At 39.1% G+C, this 18,722-nt stretch overlaps 1 protein-coding gene across 1 annotated transcript; it reads left to right on the top strand.

Moving 5' to 3' along the window:
* The first annotated feature begins 1,955 nt into the window (after positions 1-1,955).
* Pc (chromodomain protein polycomb) lies at positions 1,956-18,316 on the top strand. The gene is made up of 3 exons (XM_013327038.1): positions 1,956-2,094; positions 2,695-3,096; positions 17,165-18,316. Exons 2-3 carry the CDS (start codon positions 3,028-3,030, stop codon positions 17,975-17,977), a joined length of 882 nt encoding a protein of 293 aa, XP_013182492.1. The 5' UTR covers positions 1,956-2,094; positions 2,695-3,027; the 3' UTR covers positions 17,978-18,316.
* Positions 18,317-18,722: the final 406 nt, after the last annotated feature.

Here is an 18,722-nt window from a genome sequence, read left to right as displayed (position 1 = left end):
TCGAGCTTTAAGGCCCTTCAACAAGCCAACGTAAATCTTCGGAACCCGGCAATTTTCTTCGTTAAGCGACTTAAGCAATATAGTAGTATAGAAGTTCGTATACAGCATAAGATCGCCGACATTTGTATCTGTCATCGCCAAAGATAATCGCTCGCAACCTGTTAAAATCGTCGATAGATAGGTCCCTGCGATTTACATGTTTGCGGGGAAAATGTATACAGACGGCCTAAGTTGCTATACCTATACTGAATAGACAATTCACGTCGACGATTCAACGTGATGCAATATTCATTTTCTTGCAATATTTGTGGACAATTTGTCTAAATATACCTACAGGAATCATCAACTCTGTAATGGACTTGTCTGATTCTCTTTGTCTAGATCTATCTAGTCTTCTCTGATAAATAAATCCTACGCGCAAAACATTTGCGAAAAGATATATCTAAATAACTATAGAAATGGTGATTTGGTCTTCGTCGCATAACTCATAGTTATTGAAAAAATTTAAAAGTGGTAGAGTTCGTTACAAATTAGCAACATTATCTGCTGAACGAATGACCTGATTGAACGGCGCAATAACTCGAACACATAGAAGGCAAGCGCGAAGACTTAATCTAGAGGTCTTTTCTTTCTAACTTTACTTCGACGTGATTGTTGCCGCTTTCTGCATTGCCTGTGGCTGTTTTAGTTGTTTTTCCTTTTCATTTGTGATTAGGGTGGATTTGGGTGGAACATAACGTTCTTCACAGTGATGCGTAAATCAACAAATCTATGGTAACGCTTTCACACTAACTAGCAGCGCACGCGTAACCATCAAAGAAGGATCAACCCTGAGGAAGCTTCCTCACGTCGTCGGGAAATTGCGCAAACAAAACAAACGTGATTTCTTACGCGGGTACCCATTCTTATGGGTCGTGGAGGTTAGGTAAATGGCGTTTCCACCGTGTGTACTTTGTTCCGGTGATTTTCTCGATGCTAAGAAGTTCAAAATATCTATAGATATGTTTATTATCTCTATTGTCGTTTCTATATTTTCAATGAGGTTGACAAGCGTTTCTACGGGTCTTACGGATAGAGCGACATCGGGGAGAAGTTAGCGGTGTGGGATAGAGTTCAAGCTTATATAGATGTATTTCGTTAATCGCTAGGTAATTACGTACCTTGAGAATTTTATACAGATACCTGTAAAAAAGTGTGCGAAAAGCCATGCTGTAAACATTGCTTATTGTCGTAAGATAGTTAAATTATAGCGTCTGGGAAGATATATATTTGAAAGTGGGTTATGTGGTTTTATCCATATGCATTTTAAAGCATGTGAACTGAATAAAACAACTCTACCATATATTAATTAATACGTAAAAATGTAGAGATTTGCAATAAAATTTACATATTATTCAAAAGACAGTGCTACAGTTCATAAATTTAAACCAGTTTTCCAAAGAGTCTTATTGATTCCATTTGTTATATTTAAAATATACACAGCAACTGATATTTCAAAACGTGACGCACAAAAAATAAAAGCGGTATCCATCCGGTCTATCTATCAAACGTGTCGAAACGCAAGCTGGGTGTATTTATCGCGCCATATCTCCCCGTGGCGTAGGAATAAATAAACGGGCGAGCCCGGGGACCCCTCGTACACCCGACAATACAAAATGTCCGTTTATTTTTCTATATGCGAGCCTCGCGCCAAAAAACAAAGCGTGTGCGAGCCGCGCGACCGCCGAGCGGGACGCAGCACCGGTGGCTCACTTGCACGGCGCGGGCGGGGCGCGCGCTCCGGCCGTGCTATTGGTTCTCGTGGCGCGTCGTCCGCCGCCCGCGTCGCGCGCCCAATCCGCACCCTCGATGCCGACCCCTCCGCACTCCCCGCGCTCGCACCGCACACACCGACCTTTCACGAATGCCGAACCGATTCGATACGACCGAAAATGCCTTAGTTACTTCACGGCCTCTCCGTTGGCTGGACGTTTCGATGATAATAGTGTGACGGTCTAAAAAGCTGTTTCCGTTTCGTCCTGGACCTATTAAAATTGACAGTAGTGGATTTTGTGCATGTCTACGGAAATTTATCGAGTGACTGCCACTATACAGGTATTTATCTTGATGGTTTCATATTATAATACAGTATTAAGTTAGCTAACATTGCACAGGTTAAGAATAATTTGTCGGAGTAAACGTAAAGTTTTCCTATCGTGATATTAAGCGGACATGTTAGTGCCGGATAATGGAACGTAAAAGCGGTGTCCTCGTAATCAACGTAGGCCGGGCGCGGCGCGGCAACGTCGCGCGTAAATAATAGGGTAGGCGCGCGGTGCCGGTACCGCGGCGGCAGCTGGCGCGGAGCGGCAACGTCGCGCGCCCGCCGCTGTACGCCACCACGAGCCGCGCGCCTAGCCCGAGCGGGACGCAATATACCTACCGCGCCGCCACCAAGTTCAATGACGAAGACAAACGTCTCGCATACAATCATAGTAAAACATTTAAAATATCATCTTTAAATACTACTAATAACATAATTTACTACGCGACTATCTGTATTTTGATATCATATATATTTACACCTTCTCTACGAATACTCAAGTTTATACGAAAAATGTAAATATTTATCTTTAATTTATAGACAATTAAAGAATTATAGACTCCTATTGCGCTCTGAAAATATTTAATCGCGCGATGAAAACTTGTTTACAGATATCGAGCGGTTGTTTTTAAACAAGTAGCGCTCTCTGTCGGCGCTCGGTGAAGTGAGCGACTGCGGGACGCGGGGCGGGCGCTGCTGCCGCCCCTGCCTCAGTTCGGCTGTGACATCGTGGTGTGTGGACGTGCTGCCGCGTGTCTCATCCGAGTGCCGTTTCGCGCGGCAACTTTGAACAGTGACAGCGTTAAGAGTGTATTGTGTGCATAGAATGTGTGTCGGATTGCGGTGCTCTACAAATTGGATGCAGTGAATCGGATCACTATTGGATTGCAGTGTATATTCTGGATTTGATTTTTGGACGTTACGCACAAAGTCACAAACTGGGGATGCATAAAATGGAGCTCGGCGACAGCGTGTACGCCGCCGAGCGTATCATGAAGAAGAGGATTAGAAAGGTGAGCTTTGTTTCGTTTTTTCGAAAGCGAGCGCTGCCACTGCGGCGGGTGGTTGCGAAACCAACGATGCCACACATCACCCCTTACTACATAGTGCACAATAAACAAATGGTTGCCATTATAAAACTTGCCGGTTTCAGTCTATGTGAAACCTATGAACATGTTTGATGTAGCAAATTAATTAGTATAGTAAATAGTTTAAATATATAGTTGGTGGCAATTTGTTTATAGGCCGATTACTGAGTTTCCCGTGTAATAGCATGTTACGCTGTAAACTTGAGTTTCTATGGATGCATGTGGATGCAAGTCGTTTGTTTGTACATAATGCATTGCATGGTATTCTAATTTAGATTTTGTGCATTAATCCTGTCATTGTAAACCGGCCGGCAGCTGTTCGGAAATTATCGCAAGGGTTTTAGCTCCTTTTGACGCATGCTTTGGTCCCTTATTATTACTGGGGTCTCCCCTTACGGCCGGGTCTTATGTTGAGACGCGGAGGGCAGCGGTGAGAAATTCGATGCTTCTTTTTAAATGATGCCCTTCTTGAGATCACATTGACAGTAAACAAGTTGGGGCATTGAGGTCTCGAAGGGTAACATGTCATTGTAGTGCCAATGTTTTTTTTTATTTCTCGCATGTTTTGTCGTCCTATTGTATTAGATTGTTAACGATATTTATTGCATTTCAATTTCCTTATTGTTAGTATTCTGGTAGAGCATTTTGCAACATTCTTAGCTATGAAGTAGTATCGAATTTTTTCGTTTTTTGTTGACGTACGGTCAAAGTTACGTTTTTACAGTTATCAACAAATCTATGATTTCATCTTCGTTTTAAATCTTTCTTTCTGATTTAGGAATAACACTGTTTTCTAGAACAAATTTTTATTATAATTTCTACTCTATACGTCAATTGGGGTAAGCAGAAACCAATAATTGATTAATATCAATACAGTTGTTTTGTGTTTATGACCTATGTATATTCTTGAAATAGTATGTAAAGGGAACAGGTTTTGATGCTGCAGTTTGTTGACGGGTGGGCGTATTCGTGTTGCAGTTAGCCTACGATTAGTGGGCAACGCCCTACAACACTGGCGTTACGTCAAAACTGTCTCAGGCGTACCTCGGAATGCAAATCCACGTAGTATAGACGCTCTAATACTGTGTTCAGACTGTTTCTTAGATTTTAATCGTTTTAAGACTAGAAAATAAATCTACCAATATAATTGTACGAAAGTTAAAAAATTCGAATGCAATTATGAGTAAAACTAATATCTATAATTGTATTATTCTTGCAAATCAGATTGTTTTCGCGCCTTAAGTAATAACACTGCTATGATAATAATTTTGTTCTACTTTTATTAAATTATTAAACGTTACCTAAAAGACAAAATAAAAGAATTATTTATTGCAACAAGATAGTATTATTGCAGTATTTACAATATTAAATGAAAAAAGTGTATAGAGGACAAATCTATTTCGCATAGAAAATACAACCAATTAGCCTAGTGTTAGATTCATAGCCTTCATTACTATGTCAATCCGCGGCCTAAAAGTTTCCAATGGCTTCACTCAAGCGCCCGTGTCAAATTTAGGAAACTTCTTGTCGTATAACAGAAATTTGGAAAAACTACCTACAAGCAAAAGGAATAAAGTTGAATTTACTCTGGTAGAAAATTGTCGGGCATGGCCTAACAAACGTATCACTCAAATTAGAACCTTATTGCATAGGTTGTCAAAGTCTTTATTCGTTATTGTCCCATAGTACGTGTGGGTAACTCCTACAGAGCGCTGTAGCCCTGGTATCTTAGAGTAAACGCGCCAGTATTCGGCTTTGACCGAGCACATGTGTAGGGCGCATGCGCCCCGCCACTCCGGCGGACCAATCAGCGTCGAGCATTCTGAGAACCGGCCGAAAATATCGTCAAGTACATTCTGAATACTGATTGTTTAAAGTCCTTTAAAGTAGTCATTAATTAGGAAATCGGAAAAATTGTGTTCATTACATTTCTATTTTTACTTTACTATATTTTGTTATTATTATAATTGCGATTGTAGTTGGCGCGTTCTGATCTTGTACTAGTTCAGCTATAGATGGTTAGATGGCGCTTTTATAAATTAGTTCAAATACGCTAAATATTTTTAATTTATTAGTAGTAAACGACAAAATATAGGATACTGTACCTATAGTTTTTTTAATATCTCCCCAAAAAATCCAAAAAAGCCTTTGTCAATTAAGTGTATAGTAAATTTTCAAAACTTATTAATTCATATTATAAAGCAAATCCTAATAATATGAAACATTTTGAAAGTGGTACAAGGCTCGAATTCTCTATAAATAATCTCTTTACAATGCATGACCGTAATTTTATCCGGTCCTATATCGGAAGGAATAAAAAACAACTGCACGAAACAGGACATCCATAGAGTTGTTTATAATTTTATTTATTTGTAATTATTTTTTCTGCGTTACGCTAAAGAATACAAATATACACAATACTGCAAATAAACACAGCGATCATGTTAAGACAAAAGTAATACAATCCACGTGTCACACTAAACAACTAATCTTTTAACCTTTACACCATGTAGGAACTTTGATAATTATGTTTAACTAGCTGTCGCCAGCGACTCCGTCCGCGTGAAATGAGAAAAACTTAATTAGTTCCCGGCAATTATTAGAATTTTTCCCACCTTTTAAACCTTCCCTAGACCTCCACGAACACTTCAAGACCAAGTTAAGTTTAATCCATTCATCCGTTATCGAGTTTTAGCGACACTAACGAACAGCAATTGATTTTAATTTATATAGATTAGTGTAAAGAATTAGTGAAAAGAAACAAAGAAACAATAGGAACAGAAGTGGATGATTGAAAGTTTCAAGATATTTAAAAAATTATATATCATTCACTTGAAACCCATCATTTAGTAACTGATAAGCTAATTTTTGTTGTAATAAAAACTTTTACTGATTTAAATAAAAAGTATGAAATATTTTTTATTAAAAACTAAAATAATAAAAGTAGCAAAACGTCTCAATACACGTCGCTGTTCTAAACACACTTTTAACTAAGGGCTTATATACAAGTCGGTAGGTACTTGCCACCCCTCCGGAACATAGAACGTTTTTTCTATATGAAGGGCTCCCCTTTTATATTTAGAAAGCATGCTTTACGCTGCGATTATTAGAGCGGTGAATGGGGGAGACGTATCGCAGCCCCCACACAATTAGAGCCCCGTCTGCATTATCAAACGTACAACGTGCGCATTCCGTTAGAGCACGACTTGATGGAGAATATTTTAAATTAAAATATACATGTTATAAAGTTTTCAAAGTAAGAATAACACGTAGAAAAGACACTATATCTAATATATATCTCTATAGGTAATATAACCTATTTGTGTTTATTGATTTTTTAATGTTTTAAACGAGTTTTGTGCTTTTAATATTACTAATTTCCATGCTTGCTGACACGAGACTTTGATACGGTGACGTGACAACTACGGTTTTGCATAGTTATAGCATTGGTAGAGTCGTAGTAATAGCAAGTTTAGTATCTTTAAAAAAGTTGGGATTTTATCCCAGCTTTTAAGATGGAAATAAGAATGAAACTCACTTCACACAAGTGGATTATCCACGCTTAGTATTAGCTCCTATGTCCTATAAAAATACGACTTTACTATGCACAAAAAAAATACATTCCATATTTTTGTGGTAATGAATCCGTGCTGCACATCCATTATGTGCATAAGCAAAGTTTTAAGTACAAAATCTAACGACACAGGATTTTTTGGTTAGCCACTCTTTTTTTCATAAAAACTTTTTCTGTATTACCCGCGAAATATCGCCGCATTTGTACAAGGCGAACATAAAAAACGTGGAGATGTCGCTCGGAGTCATTACAGCAACAGCGGCGCGCCGGTCGTTATGCTGCACGCGTTATTATGTAAATATGAAACGAAAGGAAAGGTCGGCTGTTTTTGTGGCTGCATTATCTGATGCAGATAGCGATTGTAATTAGTGGTGCATATAGCGGCGAAGGGCGGCGCAGGTGGACTGTTCCCACGTCATGCTCTCCCAGTACAGTTTACTTTATTTCACTTTTTTTGTTTAATTTTTTTACGCTTGAGCCGAAAAAATGTGTGAAAGGCGTTACTTGTTACTTAAAAATTATAAAAAGATGTTTTTTCTATCCAATTAACTGCATTTTACAACGTTGAGTTTGTCGAGAATAAAAGTACTTGTTGAGAATAAATATATTAAAAACAGCTATACTTATGTTATGGTCAATAAAACAACTTTTCATCGATAATTGCGAATCGTTTCCTTAGTTTATGTTGCCCTGATTATGTCCTATATTATCTTCCCACTTAAATAATAACATTACTTAAAATATTACAATAACAATGCAATGTAATCAGGGACGGCGTTGCGGAAGGGTGGGCACAGGACAGGGATGTCCAGGGTGAGTTGTCCCCCAGTGCTAACCCCCGCCCGATTGCGTTTTGTTTTTTCCCTTCATCCTTCATAAATCCCATATCTGGCGACCGCCGCGGGGTCTAATCCCACTTAATTGAGTTATTAGTGACATGTTTATCTTTGGGAATGAAATTAGATAGGTGTCAGTCAAATTAGGGTGCGTTTGTTGATAACGACACAAAAGATTTAGTTAAAGAACTGTCATGTAAAAATCCTCGATAAGTTTGATAAAATTGTCGCTTCTTAATGGTGATAGTAACCCGTGAGGTTTGCAAAAGCAATTAATTTTTGTTCTTTTGTTTTCATTGTTTAACCTATTCGTTCTATCGTCTCTGTGAACTTTATCAAATGCGTTAATATTCAATGATCTCCCGTGCACAGCGGTGTCGAATCATTAATACCTCTCCTCGCGAGTGTGTCTATGGAAATCTTGTATTAGTCCCGTTAGCAAACAACGGGCCCCCTCGCCACTATTTGCTCGGCCTGGCCACAAGTGGCGTAAGACGAGGGTCCAAGAGCCCTTTGTATTCAGAACACGAGAGGTACCTACCTTCTGATCCTGTAATTTGTTCAAATAAACCTCGAGTCAAGTCTAACTACGTCAGTGAATATTGTTATTCGAATGTGTGTCAAAGTGTCAATATTGACACTACCGCCCGTATATGTTCAGTTCAAATTGCTTACGTTACTTCCCACAAACGCCTTTATTACAAAGGGTTGGTAAGACGCTCTTTTACGGTGTTTCGGAATATCAGATTACTAGCTGACGCCCACGACTCCGTCCGCAAGGAATTAAAAAACTTTTTGAAAATATCTTCTCACAAACATCCATCCATCCAAACAATCGCATTTATGATATTAGTATGATTGATCAAATTAAGGAATTAAACTTAACATAGTTAATGCTTTTTATATTAACATCTTTAGCTATCAAATCGTGTCTCCGTTAACTTGTCGTCGATTCTTAACAATGCACCGATTTAATTGTCGATTCGGTTCGTTCGATCGTGTCGTTGACCGTACAGTTGCTACTGCAGATCGCCGTGGCATCACTGTTGCCACCCTAGTGACGAATCACCGTACCGTTCCTTCACAATTTATCTTAAGTTAGTTTAAAGGTATCTTGCATATACTCTCATTTATCCATCGCCATAGAGATAAAACGATCGCTTTTACTAACGTAACAAGGACGACAAACCGTTCTGGCATTAACATTTTTTGTGTCTATGAATCTGATAATATGTATCGAACTGCGTCTACGCACGCATAACTAATTTAGCTTAATCGAAGCACCTACATAAACATCCGTTTCGAAATCATCCGTGAACTTTTAATTCGTTTCACAAAAGGCGGCTAGTATATGCCATAACATAATTCAATTAACACCTCTCGTTGTTAAGTCAAATCTTATGATTCATATAAGCAACACGTTTAGCTCGAGCCGCGGCCGAGCAGCGACTGACGGCGTTTACCAATACCGCATCGTGCGTCTCACGGCCCCCGACTCGTTTGCCTTGTCTCTCGTATCGGTTTACTCTTCGCACACACAGCATGGAATTGCTAGCGCGCTCACCGCTACGCGTTTATGCGCTCCTGGTATTCGATTTACGAAAGAAAACGTGCACTGAGTCCATCCACCCAAAAGAAAAAAAATATACAATTCCATTGTATGTAATATAAAAAAATATATGTAATAAATATGCATATTGAAAATTATTCTGACAATCAACAAATCACAGGATATCTCTTGTTTGGAAATATAAACTTTTAATTAAGTTGTTTTTTAATTAGAAAATTTATCATGCTCACTTCGATTGTGACCAGCTTCTTTGCATAATCTCGTATTCCTTATTCCTTCATTAACTTCTGACTAATTTGTCCATAACCAGGAACTACTCGGCAGTTAGCAAACTTTGTGGCATACCTAGACGATAACTATGCAATAATCGAGGAGTAAATGCCGAGACACGTCACGTCCGCATTTGCGGAGGTCCGAACGTGTCTCGAATTTTAACTACTCATAAAGTAGTTTAGTAAGTTTAAAGTATGCGCTATGCGAGTAGAGTCTTCGAAAGTCCACATGTATATCTATTTCAAGTAGCAGTTTATATTTGGCAACAGCAAGATACGTTTAATTTAAATTGATAGAAGGCAGGCTCGTTATTGCTTCAATCGCTTTGGCTGATGTGACGAGATTCACCGACATTTTCCACCACCCTCACACCCTTACGGATTATTTCCAGAGCCCTTTTAACGCCTGCCGAGGGTCGATTTAGCTACGAAATTAAATGGAACAATTGAATAAAATGATTCTGTGCTGTCGCCGGCTACGAATTAAGATCAATTTTGTTTGTGACATGAAATCTAGGATATTAAAAATGGTTATTTTGAAATGCCACTTTACGATAGTTTTTTTGCAAATAACTGTACAAATCTATATGGATAGTGTTCGTATTGTGTGATTTTTTTTCCAGTTATTAAAGGCAATGTATGCCGTCGCTCCGGACAATGGCGGCCACGCGTCTGTTGTATCAAACAATCGTCTGTAGAGTGGACTGAGTTATTATCTATACAGTGAATACAATAAGTGAGCGATGCGCTGACTGCCCCTCGCATACCGACACATTAAACAATCAAACGTGCCCGCTATCTTAATGATGGAATGTTTCATTGCCTTTATTTAAGAACAAACGTTGACATTTTTATTATTCTTTCATTTATAAAACGCAGCCGAAAACTTCGAATGGATGAAAAAAACGTACCCATTTTTTCTGTTCTCGACGGTATTTCGAAACCACGACTTAAGGCCTTTCAAAAATCGGCCTTATAATTTCCTTAAAAGCCGACAACATATCTGCTGTTCCTCTGGTTGCTGTTGCCTTCTTCTCTTATTAAATAAACACTTTTGCAACGAACCTAAACCAAAGTACAAGGTTTTCCTTAGTTAGATTATTCTATAGCGGTTACCGCGGAAGCGTTTAAAACGTACCAATAAAACATTTGATCGTCTTAGTTACATGTAGAGAAATAAAATCTTTATAGCCCACAAAGTTTCGAAAGGATGAATGATTTTTTTGTACATAAAAGTAGAAATCTGGGTGGTCTTTTGAACAATAGATCTTTGTATATAAAAAATTTGATAATGACACAAAATAACTATCTATCTGTTATCCAAATATGATAAACCACTGGTTTTTGGAATTCTTCCAAAGTCAGGCTACTTTTATAAGAATACTTACGACAGAAGCACATTTCGTGCCCCATTTCATGTGACCGATTCGTCTGGCAAGTTCCTTTTTAATACGTAAGATCGTATTGGCACTGAACGTGTTAACTTTAATATATTAACCTCATCATTCCTAGTATGATAGTAATATCGTAAAGAAGACCTTTGCTCAATGAGATACAAAAATATGTAATTATAGTGTGAACATAAGGCTTACGTTCCATCAGATTGTTTTTCGTTTAACCAACAGCGTTAACTGTTAATAAATAGTCAAATACGCATTTCAATATAATTCGTTTCAATTAATCTAGCAACAAATTGACCGATAGATGTCCTAAAGTAATATAAAATAGGACGGAATCTGTAATACATTGTAGATAGGATAGAATACAATAACTTGACTGACTATTGATCTGAGATTGAAACAGCAAAAAAGTTTAGTTCACGATGTCCGGTCTTCATATTTTTCAGTCTTTGCACTTGTATTTATTGTCTTTTCCTTTGCTCTATAGCTCCATGTTTCTGTTTGTTGTGTAGCTCAACTGCCAAGACTTATCACAACACAAATCCGATAGGATTAAGATAACTTGCTTGCGTCATTTCGTGCGTCCGACGTGACGTGGGTGTCTATAGTGTTGTAGATATCTCTTTCTAATATTACAATACTGCATTTTGTATAACTAAGAGATTAAAACAACACTATGTTGAGAGATATGCTCGTAAAATATGAAACATATTAGGTCCATAATAGATAACGCAAGTCCTTATCTTGTTGCATGATTTACAAATTATACGGGTTACGGCAATATGATTATTTTCTATGGGTTACAACGACGTCATCTCTGTCTTTCTCCTTGAGGAAACAGAGACAAAAATATTAGTTACTAATAAGTATCAATATTTAATCCATTATTTTAAATTACAAGACGCTTTATCTTAATTCTAATTACGGTAATAAAGTAGCTGGTATATCTTTTCGCCACGTTTTTGGTGCAAAGTTTGCATAACTCGAACAAAGACTTTCACACGTTAAAGTAATTTGAGAGGATACGGGTTTCAACGGACGATCGCTCCCTACGGGCAGGTTTGAACCCGAGTCATTTGTCTCAATCCCCACCCCGCCTCATCCCCTTCGACGACCGAAACCACCCCCGCCTCCCCGAGCTCGGCGCCCGGTGCCCGGCGCCTGGCCTCAGTGTACGGACTTCGACAGCTTTGTAAATAGATTTATACTAAAGCAACGTTTAAGTTTGACTAAAACTTGTTCATTTACTAAAAATGTAAATACAAAATAAAATGACAAAAAATGTTTCATAATAAAGGAACTATTATGACCAAACTTTGCTTGGATACAGCTTTTCCGACTTCCTATAATCGTAGTTTCGTAGATATTGAAGCTAATTTTTATAGATTGAAAAGTAAATAAAACTGTAACCCCAACATTTAAATCAAAATACTTGTGACGTTACCTGCATATAACAAGAAAATTAAATGTAAGATAATTGATTCTGCAACATTATATAAATTACACAAATTATTTGTGCTAATCGCACAAACGGAATAACGTAATATATATATAAATAACACGATTTCTTTCAAATTCATACAATAATAGGTAAATCTTTAATAGTTTCAAAAGTTGTTCGTATCTCCAGCTAACTACGCAAGTCTCGTTCCACGTCCCCGTCGTGGCCGGTCAATTATCGCGTAGTTGGCGCGCGGCCAACGCGACTCCTTGTTAATTACCCCCCGCGCCCGCCCCGCCCCGCCACCCCGCCGCGTCTCACACCGCTTTGAATTGTCCCGACTCGACGTCTCGTTCACTGTAGATAATCACAGGATATTCGTTTTTAGAATCGCTTTTTCACTCTTGTTACTATTATATTTTAAGTCTGGACAAGATGTATGCAGAATATTGCAAACTCGTTGACTCTAATAATGAGTGAATTGCAAAGAAGGCCAAACGTAAATGGGCCATGTTTTATCACTCGATGTTCATTTCTTCTGTTTTATTTATTTATTTCTATAACTTCGTCGTTGCAGGTAGCGGTAGTTAAATAGTCAAACTCCCACTAGTTTTACCTTAAAACTTTATTTTATTATGCAATATTTATCAGTAATTTAACGTTATTCACTTGCTAGTCCTAAATTCCATCCTTTCCTTTGATAATGTCCAGGAAACCCAACGATATCTTTTCAATCGCGTCCGCTATAAAACCCACACGATCCTAAATAACAATCACACGTTCAATTTAAATTTAAATATATTTATTTGACCAACTTTTAAATACATTGTTGCAGCATTCACAGCGCAAGTGATTTATTGAATCAACTATTTGTAACCTTGGTATGCGGGTTGCATAAATGCTTATTTAAATCAAGTGATAACTGACGTACCCGTTTGTTGTTTAGCTATTGTAATAATTTTTAATATAACCCATAGTAGTATTTTATGTTTTCCTGTTCACAATTTTTGATAGTCCCTCAAAAAAGTTGACGAGATTAAAAAGCTAATTTTTACCTAAATACGAGATTTTCCTCCAAGTCTTTTTCTCCACGGACATAAACAACTCACTACCGAATGTTATGACTTCGATCTTTTTACGATAAGTAAGTAACGTGTGGAATGCTATAAAGTAGTCATTACAGAAATAACATTTTGAGATAAATCTCTCATGGCCATATAAAATACCTATTATAACTTTTCTCTTTAAAATTTATAATATCTATCTATTAAATCTAACTTAACACGAAACTCCTATTCATAAAACGAAAATAACGTCTCAAACCTCTTTACAAACTTCCTTTAAGTGCAATAAAGACCGATGAAAACAAACTTGCACTCTTAACCCGAAACTAGAGAATTTTAGAAAAATTAATTCCACCGGAGATAAAAGAAATAACGAAATGCAGCAAGCGATTATACTTTGCCGCATCGATATAAAAACACATTCTGATAAACTTAAAAAACATATATATGATATATCGTGGGTGTCTGACACCAAAACCCTCGTTTAAAGGTAGACTTCTCTATTTTGTCAAAGATTGCAAGCCTGATATGTTTAATAGATATTTTGGGAGTCTGTAACGAATGAGTAAAGATAAAAACTGAAATATATTTACAAAGTAGCAGCAAAAGCGGACTGGGCATTGTTAAAACTGTTCTACCTATAAAAATATTGAACTAACTTAACTATCACCCATTACGCTACTCGAAGTTTGATCAAGTCTGACAAGTTTTATTTACTTAGAAATTAAAAATGTATAGATCGGCAGAGATATCTGACCAGGGGGACATAAGTCAAACTAAATTATCACTTTTTTGTACCTACTGTAGCTGTCATACGTTTTTTCTGACAGAGCATATCGCGACAGCAGTGCCTCTCATCAGCTATGGTTCAGATATCCTCGGTAGACTGTGATGGATACCTTTTTTCCACTACTATAACTATAAATTTTTGAACAAAAGATCACATTTTAAAGCCGAGCGAAACGAAACAAAGGCCGTAGTTTCCACTTGCAGCGTGCATCGCGTTTTTATAAACTGTTGCGTTTGTTAACAGCAAATATTCGAAATCACTCGAATATAAAGCCATTGTTCAATATAACTTATATTTCAAATTAAAATTGACCTTTGTATTTGGTATGGTCTTAAGAAAATCTTTCTAGAAAAGAAACTAGAAAAATGTCTAGACTCGACGAATGAATAGACAAAGAATATTACGCGGTTAAGATCTGAAGCGCACCTACTTTCTTGCTTAATTCGGAAGAATCGTGAGATAGCCAATGTACAGGACTAATTTTATGATTTTGCGTATTTTTATCGGCAGATAGATTAATTACTATCGGCAAAATGTTATTTTATCGTCCCATCATAGAGAAAAACACATTCTTTACATGTCGTTCATTCAGCAATGTAGATGATAAAAACAACAAAAATGTATATTATAAAGATAATTAATCGGTATGTAATTAATTGTTTGTGGCTTCCGATCAGTAATTGGCGTGCAGAGCGGCGAGCGCGCGGTCCGCCCATGGCGCGATTATAGCCATCGGATACACCATTGCTTGAACTACGCCCCATTTGAACCATTCTGTACCTTAGTGCATTGAAATAGAGGAGAGAGTATCGGCGCGTGTAACGTGGTGGGAGCGACCGGGTGTGGGGGCGGGCATGGCGCCGGGGGAGGGGCACCCCGCCCCCCCGCAGCCCCGCCCGTCGCCCAATCGCCGCGCTCCGCCCGGCCGACCTCACCTTGCCCACACGGACCCACAACCTTTTTATTTTTTTTTATTTCTATTAAGGTTTAGTTTTAAGTTTAAATTTATTAGTGTTCAGTTTACAGTTACTCAGAAATAGTAGATTTTTTACTATATTGCTTATTATTATTTATTATTTAAGTTTTGTTTACATATGCAGTTCTTTTTCATTAACATAAAATTACACAAAATAAGCTTTTAAAAGTTAATTGGGTTAAAAGTTTTTAATCAAAAGCGGACTTTCTATTATGTATAAGCTTAGCGTCAGCTCAGATATGGACAATTCTTTCGTCGTCTATGGAAGTCTACGTTAGGTATTAGATACCTACAATATTCACATAAAAGAAAAGATCTTTGTTGTATATATTACCTACATGGACCGTACAACACTAATATTGTATGCATGCGCCGCAAGTATCGCGTGGCCGCGCGCTCCGTGCACGCAACGTTGAATCGCCGACGCTAATCGTCTATTCAGTCAGAACAGATATAGCGGCTACACGACTAACACGAATTTACATAAAATGTCTTCTGTATAGATTTCCTCTGTTATCTTGAAAATCGCTTTGACATCTCAAGACGATTTTAACAAAAAGGTAGCGAGCGATTGGCTTTGGCGAATAAAGTTTCGACGCGTGTCCGTACGAACCTCCATGACATTGCATTGCGTATGTCGCATAGCGTTTAAAATCGCCGGGTTTCGAAGATTTACATAGTTACCTACAAAACAAATTTCGCTGAAACATTAGGTACATGCTTATGACGTCTTCTGGTTGAATAGCAGCATTTATCGCGTTAAGCATTTCATGGAAAGAATCCGTCACTGAAGTGCTGTCAGCTTGTCGCCGAAGCAATCTCCGCCGAAGTATTCTGACTTGTCCACTTCTTTTTACTTCGTTTTCGATACGACTTTTGTGTCATTTTCATTACTAGTTAGTATTAATATTTCATCCTTTAATTTATAATGCCTTTACCGCAGACCAGGTAATAAATTTTATCTAACATCTTAGAAGAAAATCTATTTCAGAATTTGCCAAACAATAAAAAAATCCTGTTTATTGCCTAACTGTACAAATGTATATTAATACCTTACAAACAGATTTTTTCATTAGGAAGATAAATTTATAACTTAATTTTTATCTGTAAAAATTAATTTTTTAAAAATTTTAAAAGCAAACGCCGCGACAAAGTTACGTCGCTCAAAACGCACTTTCACGGCGTCCTTTGTAAGCGAAACCAATAAGAGGAGAGGGTTTGAAAAGCTCAGCCCACTCGCGAAAGGTCCCTAATGCCACCTTCTACTTGCGATACACAACCTTATGGTAAAGACATAGAGTAGAATTTACTATGCCATTTTGAAACTTATTGGAATAGGGTCCCCCTAATGAATCGTGGTCTCGATATTAGAGTGGTTCATGTTTTATTTTAACGAGGGTGCTACAGGAGTCGGCGCAACATCCTTTTGCAATGAAGTTGCATTGTTGAAATTAGTTTTAGCTGCGAATTAAAAATGAATATCACCTACTTGAAGTAAGAGAATACAAATAAAGTAGACATTGTTTAATTTTATAATATATATTTATCCTCAATTTATTCAAGGTATTCTTAGTATAGAGATAATTTAATAAGTTTGGATTTTGAAATTTCTTTCGGGCAATTAGTAATTTTGCATGCGCGGAATAACGGTGCTTGCCTATGGTGTTGCGGCGAGGGTTCAGGTTCGATCCCGGGGGAGATAGCCGCCAGCTGACGGAGCAGGTGGCCTCCGCGCCGCGCTCGCCATCACACAGCGACCTGCTACTTACTTTTTAGCTTTTCGTTTGAATAATGACTAACCTCTACAGTGTCAAATTATTTACTTTTTACCTAAACGATATCCGAAATAAGTTGATGAAACGAATTTGAACCTGTTGTACTCACCTGCTTGGTGAATTTATTATAAGGTAACCAAGTAATCATTCCCTTTTAGGCAGGTACCTGAATATCGCAAATAATTTGCACGGCAATGCTTAACCCCCGTGACGCCCCGCGCAACCCAGTCATGTAGTGTCGGGCCCGGCGCGCGCTCGTGTTCGTTCCTACTCACCCGCGACTCTCTGCTTTCAGAACAAGGTGGAGTACTACGTCAAATGGAAAGGCTGGAAGCCAAAACACAACACGTGGGAGCCCGAGGAGAACATCCTCGACCCGCGACTCATCCAGAGCTTCGAGCGGGGCGAGGAGCAGCGCCGCCAGGGCAGAAAGCGGGAGCGCGAGCACTCGCCCGTCGAGCGGCCGCGCAGCGCCTCCCCTCCGCCGCATCCGCCGCCCGGCAAGCGCAAGGCCGAGGTGCTCTCGCGAGAGTCGGGCAAGATCGGCGTCACCATCACCATGAGCCCGCCCGCCAAGCGGCACGACACGAAGCCCAATGGCGCGCGCACCACGCAGCATGCTCCCCCGCCACCCGCCGCGCCTCCGGGTGGAGCGCCCGCGCCCGTCTCGCCCGCAGCCGAGGCCGCCGCTCCGCGCACAGGTCCGCGTCGCCCTCCACACTCTCCCGAGGAAGCAGACGCGCACACGCCGCCGGAACGCGAGCGGCGAGCGGACCGCACGGACACGCAGCCCGCCGCCGCCGCACCTGCAGAGCCCCGTGGCGCGCGACCTCACCCGCATCCGCACGTGCCGCCAGCGACGGCGCTCGCCGCACCGCCCGCCCAACCACTCGAAGACGAAGACTCGTGGGGCGAGGGCGAGGCGGCCGCCGCCTCCGCAACTCCGGCGCGCCGCGGCGCTGCCTTCTGGCTGGCGCGCTCGCCCGTCGCCGACCAGATCTTCATCACGGATGTGACGGTCAACCTGCAGACGGTCACCATCAGGGAGTGCCGCACCGAGAAGGGCTTCTTCAGGGCTCGTGAGACAAAATCACTGGACGTGACGTAAGGCGCGGCCGTTTTCTAACATTGTACAGATTTAGGTAGTTAGTATTTATTTAGTCTGTAATTTGATTATATGACGCGTCGACGTGAGCCCCATTCCTTAATGTGTAGGCCTAACTGTGGGGCGGGCGGCAGGTACCTCATGCGCAATAATTACCACCAATAAGTACATGTGAATAGGCAAATTATTGTCAATTGTTGAAAATAGAAACCTTTATTATATTTGTTAAATTTATTAATAACGGCTGGTCGATGAAGTTTCCAGTAAGCACTTATTGCTCTGTATGTTTGTAAATTAGATTTTTTATGGCTAGAAACTAGTAATACACTAGTAGTTGTAGTTACAGACAAACAGAATTACCTGTAAACGAACCTTAACCTGTTTTATTCATACATACAAATAACATAGGAAAACAATAACATCGAATTTTTAAGTTGTGTACAAATGTTTGTTCTAGTATCATCTTGGCGAGATTTATATTGTAAATATGTGCATATTTAACGTACCCATGTATATATAAACTGGTTATGTTGCTTTAGCATCTTTTTTATTATACTCTCTCTATACTAAGGAGTCTGATTTTTATGATAGAATTAAACTTACAAGTGTACAAACTATTCCATTATGAAATATGATAGAGTTCATTGAAGTCTATTTTTCTAACTAAAACCAATGTAAATTATATTATGTTAATAAAGTATTAGAATCTCTATTCCTCATTTAGTTATATATAAATGTAATTAAACGA

The sequence above is a fragment of the Papilio xuthus genome, unplaced genomic scaffold, assembly GCF_000836235.2.
Source record: "Papilio xuthus unplaced genomic scaffold, Pxut_1.1 DF828780.1, whole genome shotgun sequence".
In the NCBI taxonomy this organism is placed as follows: Eukaryota; Metazoa; Arthropoda; class Insecta; order Lepidoptera; family Papilionidae; genus Papilio; species Papilio xuthus.
Note: the sequence above shows the minus strand (reverse complement) of the source record. Positions and strands in the feature narration are given on the sequence as shown.

Coding starts and splice junctions, on each gene's coding strand:
- Pc (XM_013327038.1), top strand. CDS start 3,028: ATGCATAAAATGGAGCTCGGCGACAGCGTGTACGCCGCCGAGCGTATC. Junction 3,097..17,164: donor TGAAGAAGAGGATTAGAAAG/GTGAGCTTTGTT, acceptor CTCTGCTTTCAG/AACAAGGTGGAGTACTACGT.